Source organism: Haliotis rufescens, unplaced genomic scaffold (genome assembly GCF_023055435.1).
Source record: "Haliotis rufescens isolate VD_foot unplaced genomic scaffold, xgHalRufe1.0.p SCAF_1, whole genome shotgun sequence".
NCBI classification, from domain to species: Eukaryota; Metazoa; Mollusca; class Gastropoda; order Lepetellida; family Haliotidae; genus Haliotis; species Haliotis rufescens.
In genome coordinates this window covers 81,879,855-81,900,111 of record NW_025963779.1, presented here as the reverse complement: position 1 = coordinate 81,900,111, position 20,257 = coordinate 81,879,855, and the positions used below count along the sequence as shown (strand labels likewise).

Sequence of the window (20,257 nt, the reverse complement as noted above, 5' to 3'; positions counted from 1 at the left end):
TTGTGTTCAAGGGGACAAAGCTTTCTGAGATTGTGTTGCAGTTCCATGTTGGCATAGATAATCATGAAGTATTTAGATAGATAGAGTGAGTGAGTTGGGTTAAATGCTACTTTTAACAGTATTCCAGTTATATCGCGGAGTGTCAGCTTAGTGCGGGAGGAAAGCCCGAAGTGATGCAGGTCTCAGACAGTGAAAACCACGAGCACGGGTATGGTGCCGACAAACCTAGAAACCTAATCGGGGCGAACCGGGATTCGAACCCACAATCATAGGTTTCTGGCGTGCCCAAGGGACGCAACACTGCAGAGCCAATCGCAGCTCCTTAGACGACTAGGCCACCCATGCCCCCTATTTAGATAGAATCAAAAAATTCTAATGATTCCTTGGTAGCAAACCTTCTCATGCTATGATGAGAAATGATTGTCTACTTGCACTAATGTTTCAAATATTTCTGCTGAGAACATATTGCGAAAAGATTGCAGTATACCAGACACCTTCCGCCATTTTGGTAAGGGATGTACACAAGCTCATTCCTTAGTAACGGTTTCTAAGTTTTTCAGACACCATTTTTATCGCCTTGCTAAAATAACAGGGGGTTTGGGGGTCACTCAACTCCCCCACTCAACAGCTTGAATTAAATGCACTCCTAAGTAAAGCCTATTTTTCTAATAGTGATGCTGTACCGTGCGGATTTGATAGTAGCATCAAACAAACATGTCGGATAGGTGTCCAGTATAATGCATGTGTACCCATATTGTTTTAAATTTCTTAAGCCTGATTTTTAAAAAGTAATTTTTTTTTTATAATTAATTTCATTTTGGTAAGAGAATACACTAGCTGCAACATGGTTGATAATACTCCTAATACTTACTTGCCACATGAGAAAAAGACAGAGCAATTAATTCAAACGTAGGCTTGGAGACTGATCAACATCACTCGATTTTACTGTTTTCAAATGGTCTTACAGTGCATGTGCTAGTGATGCAGATCCCAGGATGTCAACAGAACAGATGCCCCAAATATGAATACTGCTCTAGTTTTTCAATATTTATACCAGCTGCTACTTTTCCTAAGCCACATCCCAGTCAACATTCTGATGCTCCTATATCTAACATCCTGGCACTGTCAATTACATCATCATCCAAGGCTACTATAAGACAGTATTCGGATGAACCACGGGATGCGTTTTGATTTTAGAAGATCTTCAAATAGTTCAATAGTCAGCACTGTAACATACACAGTATGTGTATAGCACATCAAGATGAATGATACATGTTGCGTAGTTTCATTTGCGTTGCAGTCAACATACCGGTAATCCATTCTAGGTGTTGTCATTCCTTGTCTTGTCTACACTTAATAAAGCAGCACCCATTATATGTTGCATCATGAAAACCAGGAAGGCAAGCTGTCGAAGCATTCTATCAGCTAACTTGGTCCAGACAGAGACCACAACATCCTTTTATCATTGAAGGCCTAAACAAATGGTATCAGTTGAGCATTGTAGGCCTAAACAAATGGTATCAGTTGATCATTGTAAGCAGTCATATAGGTGAAAATGGCTTGGATTTTCTGGGTTATACTTAGTTCTTGGGAAAGTAGTACTTCTTGTTCAGGCTTGTCCACAATGCAAGCGTAGAGTCGAGTCATTGCATGTGTACCGATACACATCTACATATAGCTGCCACAGTGACCTTCATGCTCAATATCAGATTATCTCCCATTCCTAAAGGTCATCAGTTTTTCCAGACAGGAATGTGGAGATGAATGACCACACTGAATGTGGTTTAGTAGACATTAACAATTCATCCTCCTTCACGGAGTAAATCTTCAAAGTGTAAGACAGCTCACGCAGCACCCAGCAGCCATCGTACCATCCTATTCCTGGTCTCATCATCTCTGGATCACAGGAAGTCCATCTCCCCTGCTGCTGGCAATTATCTGGCATGGTTCCAACACCGGTAGGCACAGACAGATGTTCTAGTTTTCAATCCCAGTCGTCAGACTCTCAGTCACTGTCATCATCTAACGGGGCTGCTGCTTTCTTACGCTTCTTAGCCTTCGGCTTCATTTCTTCATCCTGCAATAGTCAGCATCAGGTTAGAAAAACATTTTGAGAAAAAGCAATGGTAGCTATTAAAACTAAAGCAGTGTCAAATGGCGGTGGTGGTTCCGGCTTAAGATGAGAGTACTGACCTACATCCATCAAGCAATCTGAGCACAACAATGATTGTGAGTGAGTGAGTGAGTGAGTGAGTGAGTGAGTGAGTGAGTGAGTGAGTGAGTGAAATTGGGTTTAACGTCGCGTCAAAGATTATTGCACTTATATAGCAACGTGTGTGTACGTGTGTGTGTGTGTGTGTGTGTGTGTGTGTGTGTGTGTGTGTGTGTGTGTGTGTGTGTGTGTGTGTGTGTGTGTGTGTGTGTGTGTTAGCCCACTGAGATACCATGCCGCAGTTTAACATGAATACCCACTCAGACACAGTATACTGACTCCGAGCCGACCAGTCCTTGCTTTAACCCCTTAATGCCAAGCGCCAGACAGGGTAACAACAGGTACCATCTTTTAACGTCTTTTGGTATCATGCGTCCGAGAGGAGAGAGAGAGAGAGAGAGAGAGAGAGAGAGAGAGAGAGAGAGAGAGAGAGAAAGCATATAACCATATGCTTTATCCACTGGGCTACCACAACTACTGCAAGTCTCTGTTAAGGCATAAGAATCAAAACAGTCTTAGTGCTAAGATAGTTCTGTGCAAATGGGCAGGGGTTAATCCACTCAAAATGGAAGCTTTTAGGACAATCTAAAGGACGGGAAAAGTGAGCGACTCTACAGCAATCCCAGAAGTCGGCACCACGAAGAAACCGGGTTACCCTACGTCTTCCATGGAATGAGCATCTACACACACAAGGATACTCTCCGTATCCCGATCAGGACATCTTTCAATGGATAACAATTTCTACATTGTTTGTAGTGATGTTTCAGGACTACTGTCTGCCCCTTCATAAGATGTATCACACTACACAGATGTTGTTATCCAAACAAAATTTCATGTCTTCAAGCATTCCAGGAAACAACCAGTTCCTACCTCGCTACTAAGAGATTCACTTTCTGTTTCATCAACTACTGCCTTTCTGTACTTGTTGGCCTTGGGACTAGCATTGGATGCCTTCCGTCCACCCCGCAACACTCTGGTTGTCTTGATGTCTTCAATATCCTCTGCTAACGCAAGAAGGTCACTGTATCTGTAAAACATGGGATTCAAAATAATTAAGGAATACTGGCGGAAAGAGGAAAAGGGGAAAGTGTATGGTCAAAAACATGTTCTTTCTTTAAGATCATCTGCATTTGTACAACCTGTCCGTATGACGATACATTACTTGAACTTTTGTACGCCATACAAATGATGTCCTTGTTCTGTGGGTGAGCCTATTCTGCATCATGAAAAAGTACAGTAGTACAAGAAATTGGATATTCATGATATCAGTATACTTATCCTGACACAATACTTTCACAGACACGCAAATTCCTCGTGAACTTTGAACTTATAACATTTCACCGAGCACTCCCTGCCCTTGGTTACCAGAAAGATGTATCTGTCCCAGATCCCTTCTCATCTGCGCTAAGCTTGATCATCACACATGAACAACCAAATACATGTAGAAACAGGCATATGTCAACAGGCATATAGAGAGGCAGCTTACCAGGAAGTAACAGTCATTACGTGAGTGAACGCGTATAGGTTTCCAATGTTCCAGCAAGCAGGCGTCTTTCACAGAAGTAATTAAAGGGATTAAGGACAGATAACTCCCGATTGCTAACCAATGGCTGGCGATGCCCCAGAGGAGGAAGAGGCACGTTTTGGCTTCTGGGTTAAGGGATCAAAGTCTCAGAAGGAAACTGCAAAGAGTTGGTTCAGGACAAAAAAATAATCAGTCCTATCTGCCTGCGAATCTTATTACATGGTAGCTAATGCTGGGTAATGTGATACCGTAAACACTTAAATCATATCATCAGTTAAACTGAACTTTTTTCGGATACAATGATGGTTTTCTATGTATTAAGCTCCGATGTAGTCTCACTTTGTTTTCTGTGATTCTGTTGCGAAGGACTGTACTTGTTGCAAGGCGTGCTGAACACTTTCATTGTTGAGAACTGAAACACAAAACATGTGCGATGATTATTTGTCTTCTCCTGCAAAATAACATCCAAAACACACACCAAAAACAAGCCAGCAGGACCTTACTCTCAAGGTCTTGGTTTCACCAACATGCAGAGAGGGCCTTTTTCTATGACAGTCTTCAATACTTCAGATAATTCACAGTGGAACATAATATTCTGTTTGCTGGTATCACCTTGTCATCATGCACAACTCCAACTGGATGGGAGACTCATAACGATATGATCTTAGTTATCTAAATGAAGAAGTGATGTCAAGGATCACAGACTAAAAGGTCAAAGGCACAGTGGGATATAACAAACATAAAGGGAATTAATTTCCATTTTGCGACATGTCACATAGTGCTTATGGAATGGCAGAATGGAAGTAGTGCTAGAACATTCTTCAAACTATGATGTCACTACACTGTTATCTTATAATAACACTCTATGACATCATCAATGGAATGTCACTATAATCTCCATTTCAGTTATACAATCTCCACTTCAGCTATTTGACCTCCACTTCAGCTATATGACCTCCATTTCACCTATATGACCTCCATTTCAGCTATGTGACCTCCATTTCGGGCTATGTGACCTCCATTTCAGCTATATGACCTCCCCTTCAATTATGTGACCTCCATTTCAGCTATGTGACCTCCACTTCAGCTATATGACCTCCACTTCAGCTATATATGACCTCCACTTCAGCTATATGACCTCCATTCCAGCAATATGATCTCCATTCCAGCAATATGATCTCCATTTCAGCTATATGACCTCCATTTCAGCAATATGATCTCCATTCCAGCAATATGATCTCCATTTCAGCTATATGACCTCCATTTCAGCAATATGATCTCCACTTAAGCTATGTGATCTCAATTTCAGTTATGTGATCTCTATTTCAACAAAATGATCTCCATTTCAGCTATGTGATCTCCATTTCCACTGCATGTAAGAGGACACATCCCTGAGACATACAGACTGGGCCAGACAATGTCTACTCACATGATATGTTGCGACACACTTGCCGCATGTGGTCTAGATGGGACAACACCTGGTCCACTGAGGGGTTGTCCTTCTTCATAGCCGACCCGGTCCTGTTGGTTAAAAGCACATAGCAATTATGTTTTTGGTGATATTTTAATCAGGGAAAAAACATAATTATCAATATTATTTTTACACAAAAGAAAAGTGTTGACCACCCACAATAAACTAATCTAATCTTTGAAAGCAATACTTATGTGTAGCTTGCAGTTTTTGAACACCATATCTCTGATTCTGTAACCTTCCACAACAAACAGAACTTAGTCTCTTCCTGCAATGCTACAAGCAATAATGCAGAGAGGACCAATGGCAGTCAAAGTCAGATTGGTGATTTCTTAGATTATGCTTGGCTCATAAACTGTTACATTCTCACACCAACTGATAGCTCTGTATAGGCGGGGGAGGGAGAGTTACGCATGTTACAACACAGCCTTTGGTTCACTTGACAATACACACAATCATTTCACTTACGAGGATGTATTTGTCTTGTCAGGGGGGTCAAGCTGTTTTCAAAAGAGGGGGTACCAATCAGTGATTGCTCTATCTACAGCTTACCTTTGTCTTTTCTTCGGGGTTCCATTAAACTTTGTAAGTTGTTGGTTTATGAGTTCTGCTAGCCGATCTTCATGTTCCTGGGCCCAGTACTTCAGTATTGATACTGTGAAGAAGTCATTCTTCTTACACTCTCGAACCAGTATTGGTCTCAACAAGTCCACAGCAGGGCTGAAACAATACACAGGTCATAGGTACCGTCTTCATTGACCATGCAGGTCAACATGACATCTCAAACAGGACAATGTGCAAATAGTACTTCATGAACTCAGTAAACATGTTACAATTGACAAACTTTTCTTGTTTTTTGGTTTGTTTAATGCCACATATTTCAGCTATATGACAGCAGCCTGTAAATAATCCAGTTATTGATTATATGAGCAACGATCAACTTTGTCATGGTACGATGACATTCAACAAACCTAGTGATACAGGGCTAGTAGTCTAATAGCCCAAGACGAGTGAAAATCCAGGGGTACTGGCTGTTTTCTAAAAAGATCTAGTTATTTTACATAAACCGCTAGTCCAAAATGATCCATTGACTAGCAGGATATGAGTGAGGGAGCTTTTAGCAATATTCCAGCATATCATAGCGGTGGACACAGGAAATGGGCTTCACACATTGTACCCATGTCGGGAATCAAACCCAGGTCTTTGGCATGACAAGCGAATGCTTTAACCACTAGGCAACCCCACCGCTCCAGCACGATTTGACCAATGGGTCACCCCTGACAACCAGATCCATTAAGTCACCTCCATTGACATGCATTGGTTGGTGGGGACCTATTCTAACCCGGAATACCCACTGGTTACATTTTCATTGAGTGGCATTAGTTACTCAGTGCCAACAACAAACAGTGACTTCACTTACTGGGTTAAACATGAGACAATTCCACTCACCTTTCTTGCTTAAGTAACACTAATATACTTGTCATTGCCTCCGCATGAGCTGCAAGAAACGGTCAGACATATTTCAGATGAAGAGTCAAATCATGTCTTGAACAGTTAAGCACCACAAGCAGACATCAGACAGGTCAAGGTTTTGCAAGTCTTTACAATAATTCATTTAATCTTCCAAAGTGACTTGTTCCAGTAATCATGGAAACACCGCTACGAGAGAAATCATTTTCTGTATAAAAACAAAATTTGTCTAAGACTCAACATGAAAATCAAAATGATATTAGGATTACGATTAACTCAAGTATTCGGTGAATCAACCGTATCCATTCATGAATTGAATTCGATATTCGTGACTACTAGAATCGAATATTTATGTATATGCAAGCATGTGCAATTACACAAAAATATCCATAAGAACATATTATATGCATAGATTGTCTTCAAAAGACAACACTCCTATACTATTTAATTTGACAGTATTGTTGTCACTGGTAATTGTCGCATTCGAGCAGATACTAGTACCTGGATAAGTGCAGTACATAAATGTATAATATAAATATATTAATAATTAACAAACCATGTCAAATAATTTATGATGTTATTGCTTCACTGAATATAACAAAAAAATACATCAGCTGCTGACTTGTTATTGTATTCGTGTATTAATATTCGTATTCATTACCCTATATTCGTGATGTGATTCGCCTCATAGTGCATTCGTTGCAGCCCTAATAGATATATTATCACAGTTTTACATGTAATCTATCAATGTGTTAAGACATAAAGAAAAGAATAATAATTCAGCTCTCACCTCCGAATTCTAGTTTTGGTAATATGGGTAGGATGTGTTCGATCTGTATGTTGTGAGACATGATGAGCTGCCACAGGAAGTACTGCTCGATGGTTTCCCAGTCCAGACTTTCATCTGGAGCAGACAAACATGTCATCAACCATCTCTCTACACTCTCAGTTCTGTTTAACACTGTATGAACAGTATTTCCATAATGAACAATCAAGCCATTTACAAAGTGGTCAAATGTGACAAATGTTATATTTGGGATAACACTTTCATAGTAAAGCACAGATTCTAGTACTTTTGGGGGTTGAGTCCCATCTGGGATTCGAACCCGAGGCACACAAAGTCAGCAATCTAATCCACTTAGCCACCGAGGCTTCAACAAAAATGAAAGTGAGAGGGGTACACAAAGTATGTGATCTAGACAGCCAGTTGTCAGACTTTCGTTTTTTGTGAAAGCCTCGGTGGCTGAGTATTAACCTCTCATTGGATGAATATTGACCCGTCTGCTAGAAAATAAGATGGAATCTCTTACGGTTCGCAGTCAAAGTCATTTTACGGTTCACAGCTAAATTATTCTAATGAAACAGAGGACGGATTAAAGACTTTTAAACTTAAAAGTGAATTTTCATATAACTAAATGAATGATTACTCTTGAAGGGGTAAACATTCGAAAACAAGGCCCCTGAAACCCGACCCCTGAGGTGGTCTGACCGGACCATGTCTGCTGGCCCAGGTCCGGTCAGACTGTCGAACTGGTCGGGTCTGACGGTCCTTGTTTTCGCATGATGACCTCGTCAAGAGTAATTATTTGTATAAACAACAATGTTGCTGTAATTGCACTCTCCATGTTGGACTTACTGAGCACAGAGAGGAAGGTCTCCTTGTTGTTAAACATGATCAGATGACCTTGAAGAATCTGACAAATCAAATCCTGGAGCTGAAACCAACAGGAAGTTGTCAGGAACACTGAGAGTCAGGGGTGAGTCAAACAGTTACTATTACTAAATTACATCAACAATTTTCCAAATAAAGTTTGTTTTCTTTGTTTGTTGTTTAACGCCTGCACTCAGCAATACCCAGCTATATGACAGCAGTCTGTAAATAATCAAGTCTGGACGAGACAATCCAGTGATAGACATCATGAGCATCGATCTATGCAATGGGGATACGATGACATGCATCAACCAAGTCAGCGAGTCTGACCACCAGATTCCGTCGCCTCTTACAACAAGCAAGCGCGTCTTACATGAAGATTGGGTTGCTGAAGACATATTGCAACCCGGAATTTCATGGGTCTCCAAATAAAGTAAGACTTGGTTTAGTTCAACGTCATTACCTCCAAATAAAATTTCCTTATTAAGCACTTTGGTGATTCCTACCTGTGTTCCGTCTATGCAGGATACCAACACATGCAGAAGTTCTGCATTGCCAACAGCAATGGCAGGAAACTGAAGAGAAGATATGCAAAAGTGTTGTTGTTGTTGTTGTTGTTGATGTTGTTGTTGTCTCTATATTAATGTGCATATACAAACTGGACATACAATGACATTTCACAGTTTGATAGGATATCTTCTTTACAACCATAAAAAATTGAGATTGAGGAAAACAATCCCTCACTTCAGCAGTCTACAATATGGACCAATCAAAAACACTGCATTCTGGTTATTCTGTTCCGATCATATACATATTTGACCCTTTCAGCTGTGGCATAGTTTATACAGGCAGAAGGGTGTATTAAGTCGAGGTAATATTAACATGATCAACAGAGATGATATAACGTACGTGTGTGTAGACATCAGGTATGAGATATGTAAATAATCGGACATCATCTTCCTGACATTGCTGCAAGGAAACAAACAGATCAACTTAAGCACTGTACAACCACCACAAAAGACCACTATAAGAAACTTCATTAAGACAACTACATTGCTGAAAGTGTGATTTCATCCTACATCCCAAAGTGAAAACAGCTTGCTCGAACACCCCCGGAAGTCGGTCCCTATAGAGTCCTGCACTTGAATTTCCTCTTGCTTCAATCGCACAGACAGCATGATGGGAGGCTGATGGGAGGCTGATGGGAGGCTGATGGGAGGCTGGTGAGGCTGATGGGAGGCTGATGGGAGGCTGATGGGAGAGGCTAACCCGTCATAGCAGGCTAAGTTTATAACAAGCAGGAAATACTCATATTCCCCGTCAACATGACATGTCTGGTTGTGTGCAAAGCATTAGCCCTGCAGAAACAATCACTACCATCATTACCACAGTCTAAGTCAAAGTTGTTGCAATGGAAACTCGAAAAATACATTTTTAAAAAATCCCAAACTAACAAAAGGCACTGGTTCACCACTAGACCTATCTATCTGTCAAGTTTGCTTAAGACATCTCTCATCTTTTTTAAGATATGCTGCAAAAACGAAACGTGACGGAGAGATGGACAGAAGGACTGAAAGACGGAAGGACAGCACCCATTCCAATATCCCCCTTCCACTTCATGGTGCATTCAGGTCATCTGATTTCACTCGGTGGTATTGACATTGAAGAAGGAAGCACATTGTACACTGTCATAGCACAAGAGTAATAAGTTATTTTTTCCCAGCATTTTTGGGAGTATGTTTTTTACAAAATCCTGTATCAAGTGTTCGGCCAGTGTATTGTTCCTGTACTATGGTAAATCATGGGTTCAACTGATGTAAAACAAAGCTAACAGATGTAGATATAGAACACAGGGTTAGAAACTAACAGTTTTGGTCCACTAGTCCTTATAATGATAACATAGAGCAAAACCCCTAAAATGGGCCAATTTCTACTAGTCCTTAGGATACCTTTACTATTGGACAGTTTGGCAAGGACTACAGGACTAGTGCCAATTTCTAACGCTGGCACAGATCCAGATAAATGTTCAAACCATAAACTGGAAAATACACTTACCTTTAAATCTTGTAACAAATATTCAGAGGGGTCTTTTGTATCCATACTTTTACAGAAGTCTTTGTATGTAGCCATTTTTTCTTCATTCATTTTGCTAAAATGAGAATAAACCAGAACAATATCAACACAGAAGTTCCATTGTAGTTCATGTGTAATGGGAAATTGTGTCCTTGCACTGACATGACACTGAGTAGTGTATAGAATAACTCAGGATTATGACTAACGAGCTGGGACGAATTGCAGATTATCTGTCCCTGGTGAATGAACGCCGTAAGTACTCACCAAGGGTGAATCACTCATTCACTTCAGACAGATAATCTGCAATTCATCGCAGCTATTATTCTCCAAGCTAATGAAATGCCTGAATGGCACGATGTAGGCTGTAGCAACTCTACTTTTCAGGTTTCTGAATCAAACTAACTACATATATCCTCACTTTAGTTGAATTGACGTCACGCCGAAGACCCGGGTTCAATTCCCGTGATATTGCTGGAATATTGCTAAAAGCGGCGTAAAAAAACCTACTCACTCACTCATTATTTGAATTGAGATGCATGAGGCAATAGGAAGCTATTCTGACCGAGAAACACTACATGGGGTTCAATCATGAGTACAGGTGGTGTTCTTACCTGACTTTGAGAAAGTACAGCAGATGGTACCCTATCCGGGGCTGCCGAATATACATTTCCCCTAATAACTGTAGTATCGGATGTCGACGCGGATCCTCCTCCGACATTTGACTTAAAAACCTAAAATATTGATCAAACATTTTCAGCTGCAACATATGAATTAAACAAGAAAAAACAAGCTTTCAAAATAAGCTACGTACAGGTACACATGCTGAAATTATTTGGGCTTTGTTAATCTTGTTTAAATGAAACTAGAAATTTGTCTTTACATGATAAAATAAAAGAAATAGATTTTGAATCGATGCTTACCTAAACATAACAAATATTGGCGTTCCTATTGAATCTTCTATAGATCTGAAACATAGAAAAACAATTCAAAGCAAAATTGTCACAATCAACACATGATGCTATTTGTGTCCAATAACCTGTCTCCAGTAAGAGGCAGAGTGAGATAGAGAGACTGGATTCGTGTTGGCTTGAACAGAATTACACTATATCACAGCATGTCAGCTTAATGTGAGAGGAAAGCCAAAGGTGATGCAGATAGTTTAAGTTTTCAATGTAGAGCTAGATTACCTTTTTTATTTAACCACACCAAATTCAATTTGGAACCAAATGAACAGCGTCAAATCAACTTTTTCAGTCAGAGGTGGTAATTGTGAACCTAAAGCTGTGACTGACCAATCACAATCGAGCATTTTTCACAATCACTGTAGAATACATCTGTACAACCTGGGAGACAAGTGACCGAAGTGATGCAGGTTCTCAAACCCCATGGTGCTGTAAGACCAATGTACATTATATCAGGGAGAATCTGGCTATCACAATATATTTTGCATCAAAACTATAACTTACTCTTCATCTATCTCCTGAGGAAAGAGGTTCAAGCTGAACTGGGTGCTGAGAATCTGGCACAGGCACACAGCCAGCGGTGTCGCCACATCCTGGTCGAAGTCATCCTGTACAACACAACACACAAGTTTGTACTTCATCCAACTTTCATAATGATCCTTCAAATAAACATCCTTAGAGCCGCAATATCCAAATTACAGCCATTATTGGTCGTCTGTGAACAGTCTAGACCAGACAAGCCATAAGCATCTTCCCGAAGCAATAGAGTCAACTGACTGTACAAGTCAAGATTCAACTCAACCCGAACTGGGCTGGAATTTCTGGGCTCAATCGTATTGCCACTAGTGGCTATTATGAGTTATGAACATTCTATGTCCCTCCTATTGACCAATCAGATTGCAACTCTCATATCACTTGCATTTGCTTCAAACAAAATGGTGGCGCCCAGTGAAGGCGATCTGATCGATAATTTTCATTATAATAAAATGGGTCTTACTTCACAAAGTGCATGAAATCATGAGAACACCTTGATTAAAAACATGAAAAGATTTGGAATATATATGTCGACGTTAACTTGACAGTACACATGCTTTGCAAATCCCGCAATGGACCGAAATCTGCTTTGATTTGGACAATGCATAGACTTGTTAGTCCAGCCAAAACATACATGTAACTCCATAATTCCATAAAGGGTGGAAACTGGACTTTCATAGTCAATCAACTCCCTTGCCTCAGGAAGATGATCCAGAAGTAGCATGGACAATGATCCACACTAACAGGTGATGATGGCACACAATTAGTGAGGTAACAGTGAAAACATTCATAAGTGATCTCTGACTACAAGACAGGGTGCTGGTACATGGGTACAGGTATCCTTACAAGACAGTTTAGAATCTGTACAATGAATGAAGACGTCTTTATTCTTCCAATGTGGCGTTTCAGTACAGTACCTTTATTCATTGAAAAAAGTCGCATTGAAAGAATAAGAAGTTGGTTTCCTTTAGTCAACTCGGTCTACACACATACAGTTGGATGATCACATGACTAGATGACAATCTGGGGAGGACCTACTCCGCCCAGTTTCAACAGGGGATCAGAATCAAGTGCTACACACTATCACATCCTCAATGGGCATAACAGATGAAATATGCAACTTGTAAGTGTACTGTTTAAGTATGTGTTGGGCCACAGTCAGCAATATTCCAGCTATGGCGGCACAAGTCCCACACTATCTGGGTGTCATGAAACGCAATTTATCATCCCAAACTGGCTTCCACCAGAGACATCGCAGGAGAGAGATCATGTGACATTTCCTAGGAGATATTTCCACAAAGAAATTGCATCACATTGTTCTGCAGACCATTGTGATGTCATCAGTTTCAATCATGTCACAATCAAAAGACATCACTAATCTCTCTGCCACTGAAGCTTTAGCTGTACTATAAAGACTCAAGACACCGGTTATAACTGGTTACAACAGGATAAGTTCCAAGAATGATTTCAATGAAAAATAGAATCTTACACTCGTGTCTTCCAAGCTAAAATATATCAAGACTCTTTTATCAACTCATTATAATATAATTGATCCTTGAAGACACTTGGGTAAGGTTCTCTATTCATCGCCAATACTGTGCCAGATCTCCAGAGAGGGAAGTACTCCCACCACCCACCTGTTGTATGACGGCCTGCATCAGACGATCAATGACTTCACACTGACTCTCCTGGTCGCTGATAATACAAGAACATCTAAAATTAACATTTAAAACAAAAGTTGTAAAATAATACATTGAAATAGTTAATAAAGATTAGGGAAATTACTGAATCATTTAGGGCTTTGTCTGGACACAGTTGTCAAGAGGCCTGGGGTCGGTTCCACAAAGCTATCAGGTGATCGTAACTCCCATACATTTAACATAGACTTATGACTTTATCATTGCACGATGATCGCTTTGTGGAACCTGCTCAATAAATAACTCACTCTTGTCAATTTGTAAGAGATAACGTTTTGACATCTTACAGACCGGGATTCGACAAATATATTGAATACTTTCATGGGGTCAACAAGAACAGTGACAGTAACAAAGTGCACAGAAGGAATGACAGTGTCCAACTTACGTCTCATTCTGCAACTCCTGCGTGAACCCTTGAAGGTCCTCAGGTAACTGATGAAGATTCTCGGATATATCCACTGGTTGAAAACGAGGTGGCTCGGGTATGGGTTGGAATTTCATTTCTTGCTTGAGCTTACCTGTAAAAATGATTGCCATTTATAGCATATTATCCAGTACAAATATACTAAGTCAAGGCATTTGGATGTACATACATACTCTGAAACAAACACAATATTCCAGCTGTATGATGGCTGCTTGAAAATAATCAAGTCTGGAACAGACAATCTAGTGATTGATATTCTGAACAACAGTCATTAGGAGATGACATAGCCCTGCAGTCTGGTGCAATACGGAAATGGAGTTTGGTTACTTATACCCCATCGGGGTATGATGACTCGCAATCAATTAATTGGTGAGTGTAAACTTCGTTAGAGATATCACCGCACATAACTTGCATTGTTCCAGCCACCTCAAATACCACTTGGAATGGCTGATAGCACAATGACTTTCCTCCCCTTCATACTCAGGAAAACAGTTTTCCCAACGAACTATCATATCTAACAATCTTGAGAGGGCTTGCTTGTAAGAGGCAGCAATCATTAAATCAGATCTTTGCCGAACTTGCATCATTTTGATTGATTTTGTTCATGAGCAAGAGAAATTTGGAGTTGTCGTCAAGAGGGGGAAAACTTCTGAAATGAAGATATGGTGGCAAAATGGTGCTGGAGATATATCTCAATAGGATGGAGACATACCAGCCTGGATAAGCTCTATGGCATGCCGATGACCCTGCAGGGTGAAGGGCAAACCACAGTCTAACGTAAAATACAAGCATGTGTTGTTGTAACCATGTATACACATTCAGTTAAAGAAAAGATTGGAAAGTAGTGAAAATCTTGCAGGCAATTTACCAAGAGGAATCTCATCTTCCTCATCACTAAATCTTGCATCCGACAAGTTGTTGTCCTCCACATGATTGCTGCCGTTGTCCAGGTCAATTACCTCCCCTTTCAGTGCTGACTCCTCCTTGGGTGCTGCAAGACACAATCACAGACTGAAGCATGGAGGCAGTATCGGCACTACAGGGAAATCTTGGCATCAAATCTTTCCTATTAAGTTACTACTCTTGAAGCTGAAATGTCATTTTTGATAAAACGGACTTACAAACTGCAATCAGTGTAATGGTTAAATCTATTTGTAAGCTCAATTGTCTCATGGTGCTAAACAATTCTCATGGCTTGGAAACCAGTAAGTTTGGTTGAAAAACCTCAACTGACTAAATACATGAATACCCTCTCCCAGTTAGAGCTGTCAATATCTTCACTTCTATATGTAACAGTATGTACAGTTCAACATTGCTGTTTCTTGATGGCACTGTGCACAGTAGCAAGGATCTCAATGGAACAACACGCCACGAGTCTCAGATTTAACATCTTTGAAATAATCACAACCAACTTCCCTACCTTCTGGTGAACAGAACTCTGCAAATTTGTCTCGTAACAATGTCCGGAGTTCTCGGTCCAGTTTCGGGTTATCAAACAGCGGTGATAAAGACCTGTAATGGTGGAAATAAATGAATGAATTTGGTCTCACATCACTTTGGACAGTGTGTCAGTTTGATGTGAGGAAAGCGCCATAGCGACAGAGTTTTACCTTGAGCACGGGTAAGATGCTTAAACAAACTAGAAATATAATCAGGGCAAATCTGAAGCGCGAAGCTACTATCATAGGTGTCTAGCCTGCCTAAGGGATGGCACTCAGCATAGACAATGTGGCCAGCCAATGTGAGGTAGACACCTTGAGTGGTTTATGAGAGAGTGAGTGAGCATGATTTTATGCCACTTTTAGCAATATTCCGGCAATATCACGGCGGGGGACACCGGAAAATGGGCTTCACACCTTGTACCCATGTGTGGAATTGAACGTAACGGAGTGGCTTATGAAAAAAATGGCTCTAGATGCTAAAATTGACAGAACATTTACGTTAATATGTATTATTCCCCCAGTCTATGCCAAGAACAGTTGAGGCTTCTAGCCTGGATCATTTTCTAGAGATGTTAATGTGAGTTTTGGATTATTAATAGCTGAGCTCACTAGACCAAACATAATTTTTACTGGACTCGGGCTTCGGGCTAGTGGCTAAAGTCACAGACTGCATTCCTAATATTATCTAGGTGAGCATGGTGAAAGATGATAATTTAATAAATCCATACAACTGACAGCTAAGTTTTTTCTTCAATATGGCTAATACATGATACCTCAGATGATCTGCCATTTTCAGTATCATTACCACCTGGTTAATTTCATACCCTATCACGAACCATACTTAATGTTTAATGTTCGGACCCATATATATGGCTATAGGTTTCTGTGGCATTGGACAAACCTTTGTCACTGCACAGAGGTCAATTTGCCTTGACATGTTCAGATACAAAAACAGATTCACCCAAAACAGAAGTGTCAATGTAAGCAGTCACCCTGTGTTAGAGGACTACTACCGGTACTGTAAATCATGAAATTAATGCATTACCAAACGCTTGACATGTGATCTCACTTCTATGATATCAAAAGCAGGAAATTCTAAATAACTCATATCTAAATGAGATAGATTGGGTCACTGAGGAAGGTTGTACAGGTTCCAAGTGAACAGTGACAGTAGTTACCAAACTACTGGTGCTGCACGGGACACAGCACTTTTTGTTTGTTTGTTTAACACCAGCTATATGACTGCGGTCCGTAAATAATCGAGTCTGAACCAGACAACCCGGTGACTGACATCATGCACATTGATCTACCTTGTTGGGATACAATGACATGCATCAACCAAGTCAGGAGCTGGACCAGCCAATCCTGTTAGTCGCCTTTTACGACAAGCATGGGTAGCTGAATACCTCTTCTACCCCGGGTCTTCACGGGTAATGTGGGTGAGCAGTGTTCTTGTCATTATAAGATTATTAAAAGTTTACCAAGAACAAAGACGCCATCATAAGCAGCTGGTGACTGCCATAATAGCTTGATCAACTAGTGTGAACAAACTGACCACACTTGAGGTTGAACGTGGTGAAAAGCATATTGTTTACTGTCATCTTTGTTACAGATGTCAATGTTACCTACGTGCAGTGAACCTGAATATATTCCAGTATGTCCAGATGAAAATGAATCACTTCATTCATTCTGGCACTGGACACATTTTCCCCCAACTTTCTCGCTTGCATTAATTTCATGATTACAATAATCAAGACCATTGAATATACAACGTCTTTCAGCATTGATACTTACTGTAAAACTCTCTTCTCCAGTATTGTTTTTAAAGATGTGAAGATACCCTGGCGAACTTGTACCGACAACATGGGACAGTAATTAGTCAAGATCTGCAACAGAAACATGTCCTGTTACTGATGGCACTGGGGTGTGGGTGGGTCAGTGAGATTGGCATCACAGTGGGTGACACTAAGAAAGGTTTCACATGTTGCAGGCATTTGGGGATTGAACCAAAACATTGGCTACTGATGGTACTGGGACGATGAAACATATTTTCCAAACTTTAATAGATAGAGTACAGAGTTACAGAATAATTTTCGTCTGTAATAGAACGTAAGTAAATACTTTCATAATGATAATAAAACTTTCTCAGAAAGAAATGTTCTTTACAAATATGGAAGGTGAGAAATAGAACCAGAACTAAACCACTGTGGGTATTTACGACTACAAAGCACGTACCCTACACAGGAAGTCCAACAACGTGGCGGTGATGGCAGGATGAGGTCGCATTGAGTGGTACATCACCAGGATGGCAGGCTCTGCAGCAGGGAAAGGCTCTCATTAGTCAACACAAGATCAAGTACTCATCACATTAATATTACAAATAACAATAACTAAACATTCTTAAAATACAATTTCAAAGGCTACCGACATGAAGGACAGCACATTTCTGCATACAGACACTGGCAACAAATACAATAACCTATTGAGTAGGTGTTATAACCGTGGAGGCTTTTATCTATTTTTTGCTTCACAGATATTTTTTAAGAACCACTGGACCAGTGGATGAAATTAAAAAAACTGAACAAAAGACATTGATATACATGTTATTTTTTTGGCACTTACCAATGTTCATGATGCTGTCTCTCTCGGGAACAAACAACAGCCAATCATAGAAGAGAGCAAGCTTAGCGTCAGAGGCTGCCACGTTGGACTGGAGCAGAGTAAACACAGTTCAGTTCAACAAGTTACCTTAATCAAACCATAAAATGTGTAATATTCAGAACGGGGTCTGAGTAACAAGTTGGTCTGATGACAAACAGGCCTGAATTTCTGCACAGATTATGAACTTCATGAATAACAAGTATTTGTCACAGAGTGACGAAATATCCCCCACCATATACACCATAGTACCAAATATGAAGACAATCCAGCGATTAGTTCTTGAGATATTGTGGCAACACCGTTTTCCAACTCCAAAAACAGATTTGCCTGCTGTGACCTTGAAAATGGGGTCAAGGTCACCAAATCTGACAGGTGTATGCGGTGTCTCTATATACACTATAGTTCCAAATATGAAGACAATCCAGCGATTAGTTCTTGAGATATCGCGGCAACACCGTTTTCTAACTCCAAAAGCAGATTTGCCTGCTGTGACCTTGAAAATGGGGTCAAGGTCACCAAAACCGACTGGTGTCTGCGGTGTCTGTATATACACCATAGTTCCAAATATGAAGACAATCGAGAGGTTTAGTTCTTGAGATATCGCGGCAACACCGTTTTCCAACTCTAAAAGCAGATTTGCCTGCTGTGACCTTGAAAATGGGATCAAGGTCACCAAAACCGACTGGTGTCTGCGGAGTCTGTATATACACTATAGTTCCAAATAAGAAGACAATCCAGTGTTTAGTTCTTGAGATATCGCGGCAACACCGTTTTCCAACTCCAAAAGCAGATTTGCCTGCTGTGACCTTGAAAATGGGGTCAAGGTCACCAAAACCGACTGGTGTCTGCGGTGTCTGTATATACACCATAGTTCCAAATATGAAGACAATCCAGTGTTTAGTTCTTGAGATATCGCGGCAACACCGTTTTCCAACTCTAAAAGCAGATTTGTCTGCTGTGACCTTGAAAATGGGATCAAGGTCACCAAAACCGACTGGTGTCTGCGGAGTCTGTATATACACCATAGTTCCAAATATGAAGACAATCCAGTGTTTAGTTCTTGAGATATCGCGGCAACACCGTTTTCCAACTCTAAAAGCAGATTTGTCTGCTGTGACCTTGAAAATGGGATCAAGGTCACCAAAACCGACTGGTGTCTGCGGAGTCTGTATATACACCATAGTTCCAAATATGAAGACAATCCAGTGTTTAGTTCTTGAGATATCGCGGCAACAAACAGGTGGGACGTACGGACGTACGGACGGACGGTCGTGAATACTATATCCCCCGCTTCGCGCTTTCGCGCGGCGGGGGATAATAACATCACACTGTCACTAAATAAGACCTGTAACAATTGTGTTTGTTGTTTAACGCACACTCAGCAATATTCCAGCTACTGTATTCAACACAACAAGCGCCTAGGGCGATCTCAAAATTAGAAATTGGGGGCTCTTAATAGAATATAATTTTACGGCCCCACCCCCACCCCCACCCCCACCCTCCAAAAAAAAAAACAGGGTTGAAAGATCGTAAATATTGTGGTTAATGCTGACAGCCTGAAATGATACCAAAGAAAAGAAAAGAAAAGTATTATACACGACAGATATATTTTCCAGAATTTAATTGCACGTAATTAAGGGTGCATATAACACACAAGTACGTGTCATACACGAAGAAATAAGTCTTGTGTACATTGATCAATTTGAAGGGGCGCTAATTGGGATTGTTCAATAGCCAATACATCAGCAAATATCGCTGTGGGCACTTATTACATCGAATACGGTATATGACGGCCTATAAATAATCAAGTTTGGACAAGACAATCCAGTAGCAGCTGGTGTGATAATATGCAATCAGCCAAGTCATTGAGACTGACCACCTGATTCATTTGGTCACCATATATGACCAGCATATGATGCGTGGGACCTATCCTAACCCAGAATCCCCACAGGATGCCTGTAATAATAGATAAGGAAGAATACTGGCTAGCATGATATTATTTATACCAGTCAGGATATACCAGTCATATCACAACTGTCTGTAAATAATCTAGGCTGTGCATATGAGTGAGTGAGTGAGTGAGTGAGTGAGTGAGTGAGTGAGTATTGTTTTGAAGAATTTTCCTATTCGGAATA

At 40.5% G+C, this 20,257-nt stretch overlaps 1 protein-coding gene across 1 annotated transcript in view; it reads right to left on the bottom strand.

The window, feature by feature from the left end:
- Positions 1-368: 368 nt before the first annotated feature.
- LOC124136887 (integrator complex subunit 3-like) overlaps positions 369-20,257 on the bottom strand; it is a 37,621-nt gene continuing 17,732 nt past the window's right edge. The window contains exons 12-32 of the mRNA XM_048402241.1: positions 18,084-18,171; positions 17,697-17,776; positions 17,256-17,347; positions 15,440-15,531; positions 14,888-15,010; positions 13,981-14,113; positions 13,536-13,593; positions 11,869-11,972; positions 11,323-11,367; positions 11,014-11,133; positions 10,385-10,478; positions 9,239-9,298; positions 8,836-8,904; positions 8,315-8,393; positions 7,469-7,582; positions 6,658-6,706; positions 5,761-5,928; positions 5,167-5,258; positions 4,077-4,149; positions 3,083-3,239; positions 369-2,077 (exon numbers count right to left, since the gene is read on the bottom strand). Of these exons, the coding sequence (XP_048258198.1) occupies positions 2,006-2,077; positions 3,083-3,239; positions 4,077-4,149; positions 5,167-5,258; positions 5,761-5,928; positions 6,658-6,706; positions 7,469-7,582; positions 8,315-8,393; positions 8,836-8,904; positions 9,239-9,298; positions 10,385-10,478; positions 11,014-11,133; positions 11,323-11,367; positions 11,869-11,972; positions 13,536-13,593; positions 13,981-14,113; positions 14,888-15,010; positions 15,440-15,531; positions 17,256-17,347; positions 17,697-17,776; positions 18,084-18,171 (1,962 nt within the window). The 3' untranslated portion in view covers positions 369-2,005. The remainder of the gene's footprint in view (positions 2,078-3,082; positions 3,240-4,076; positions 4,150-5,166; positions 5,259-5,760; positions 5,929-6,657; positions 6,707-7,468; positions 7,583-8,314; positions 8,394-8,835; positions 8,905-9,238; positions 9,299-10,384; positions 10,479-11,013; positions 11,134-11,322; positions 11,368-11,868; positions 11,973-13,535; positions 13,594-13,980; positions 14,114-14,887; positions 15,011-15,439; positions 15,532-17,255; positions 17,348-17,696; positions 17,777-18,083; positions 18,172-20,257) is intronic.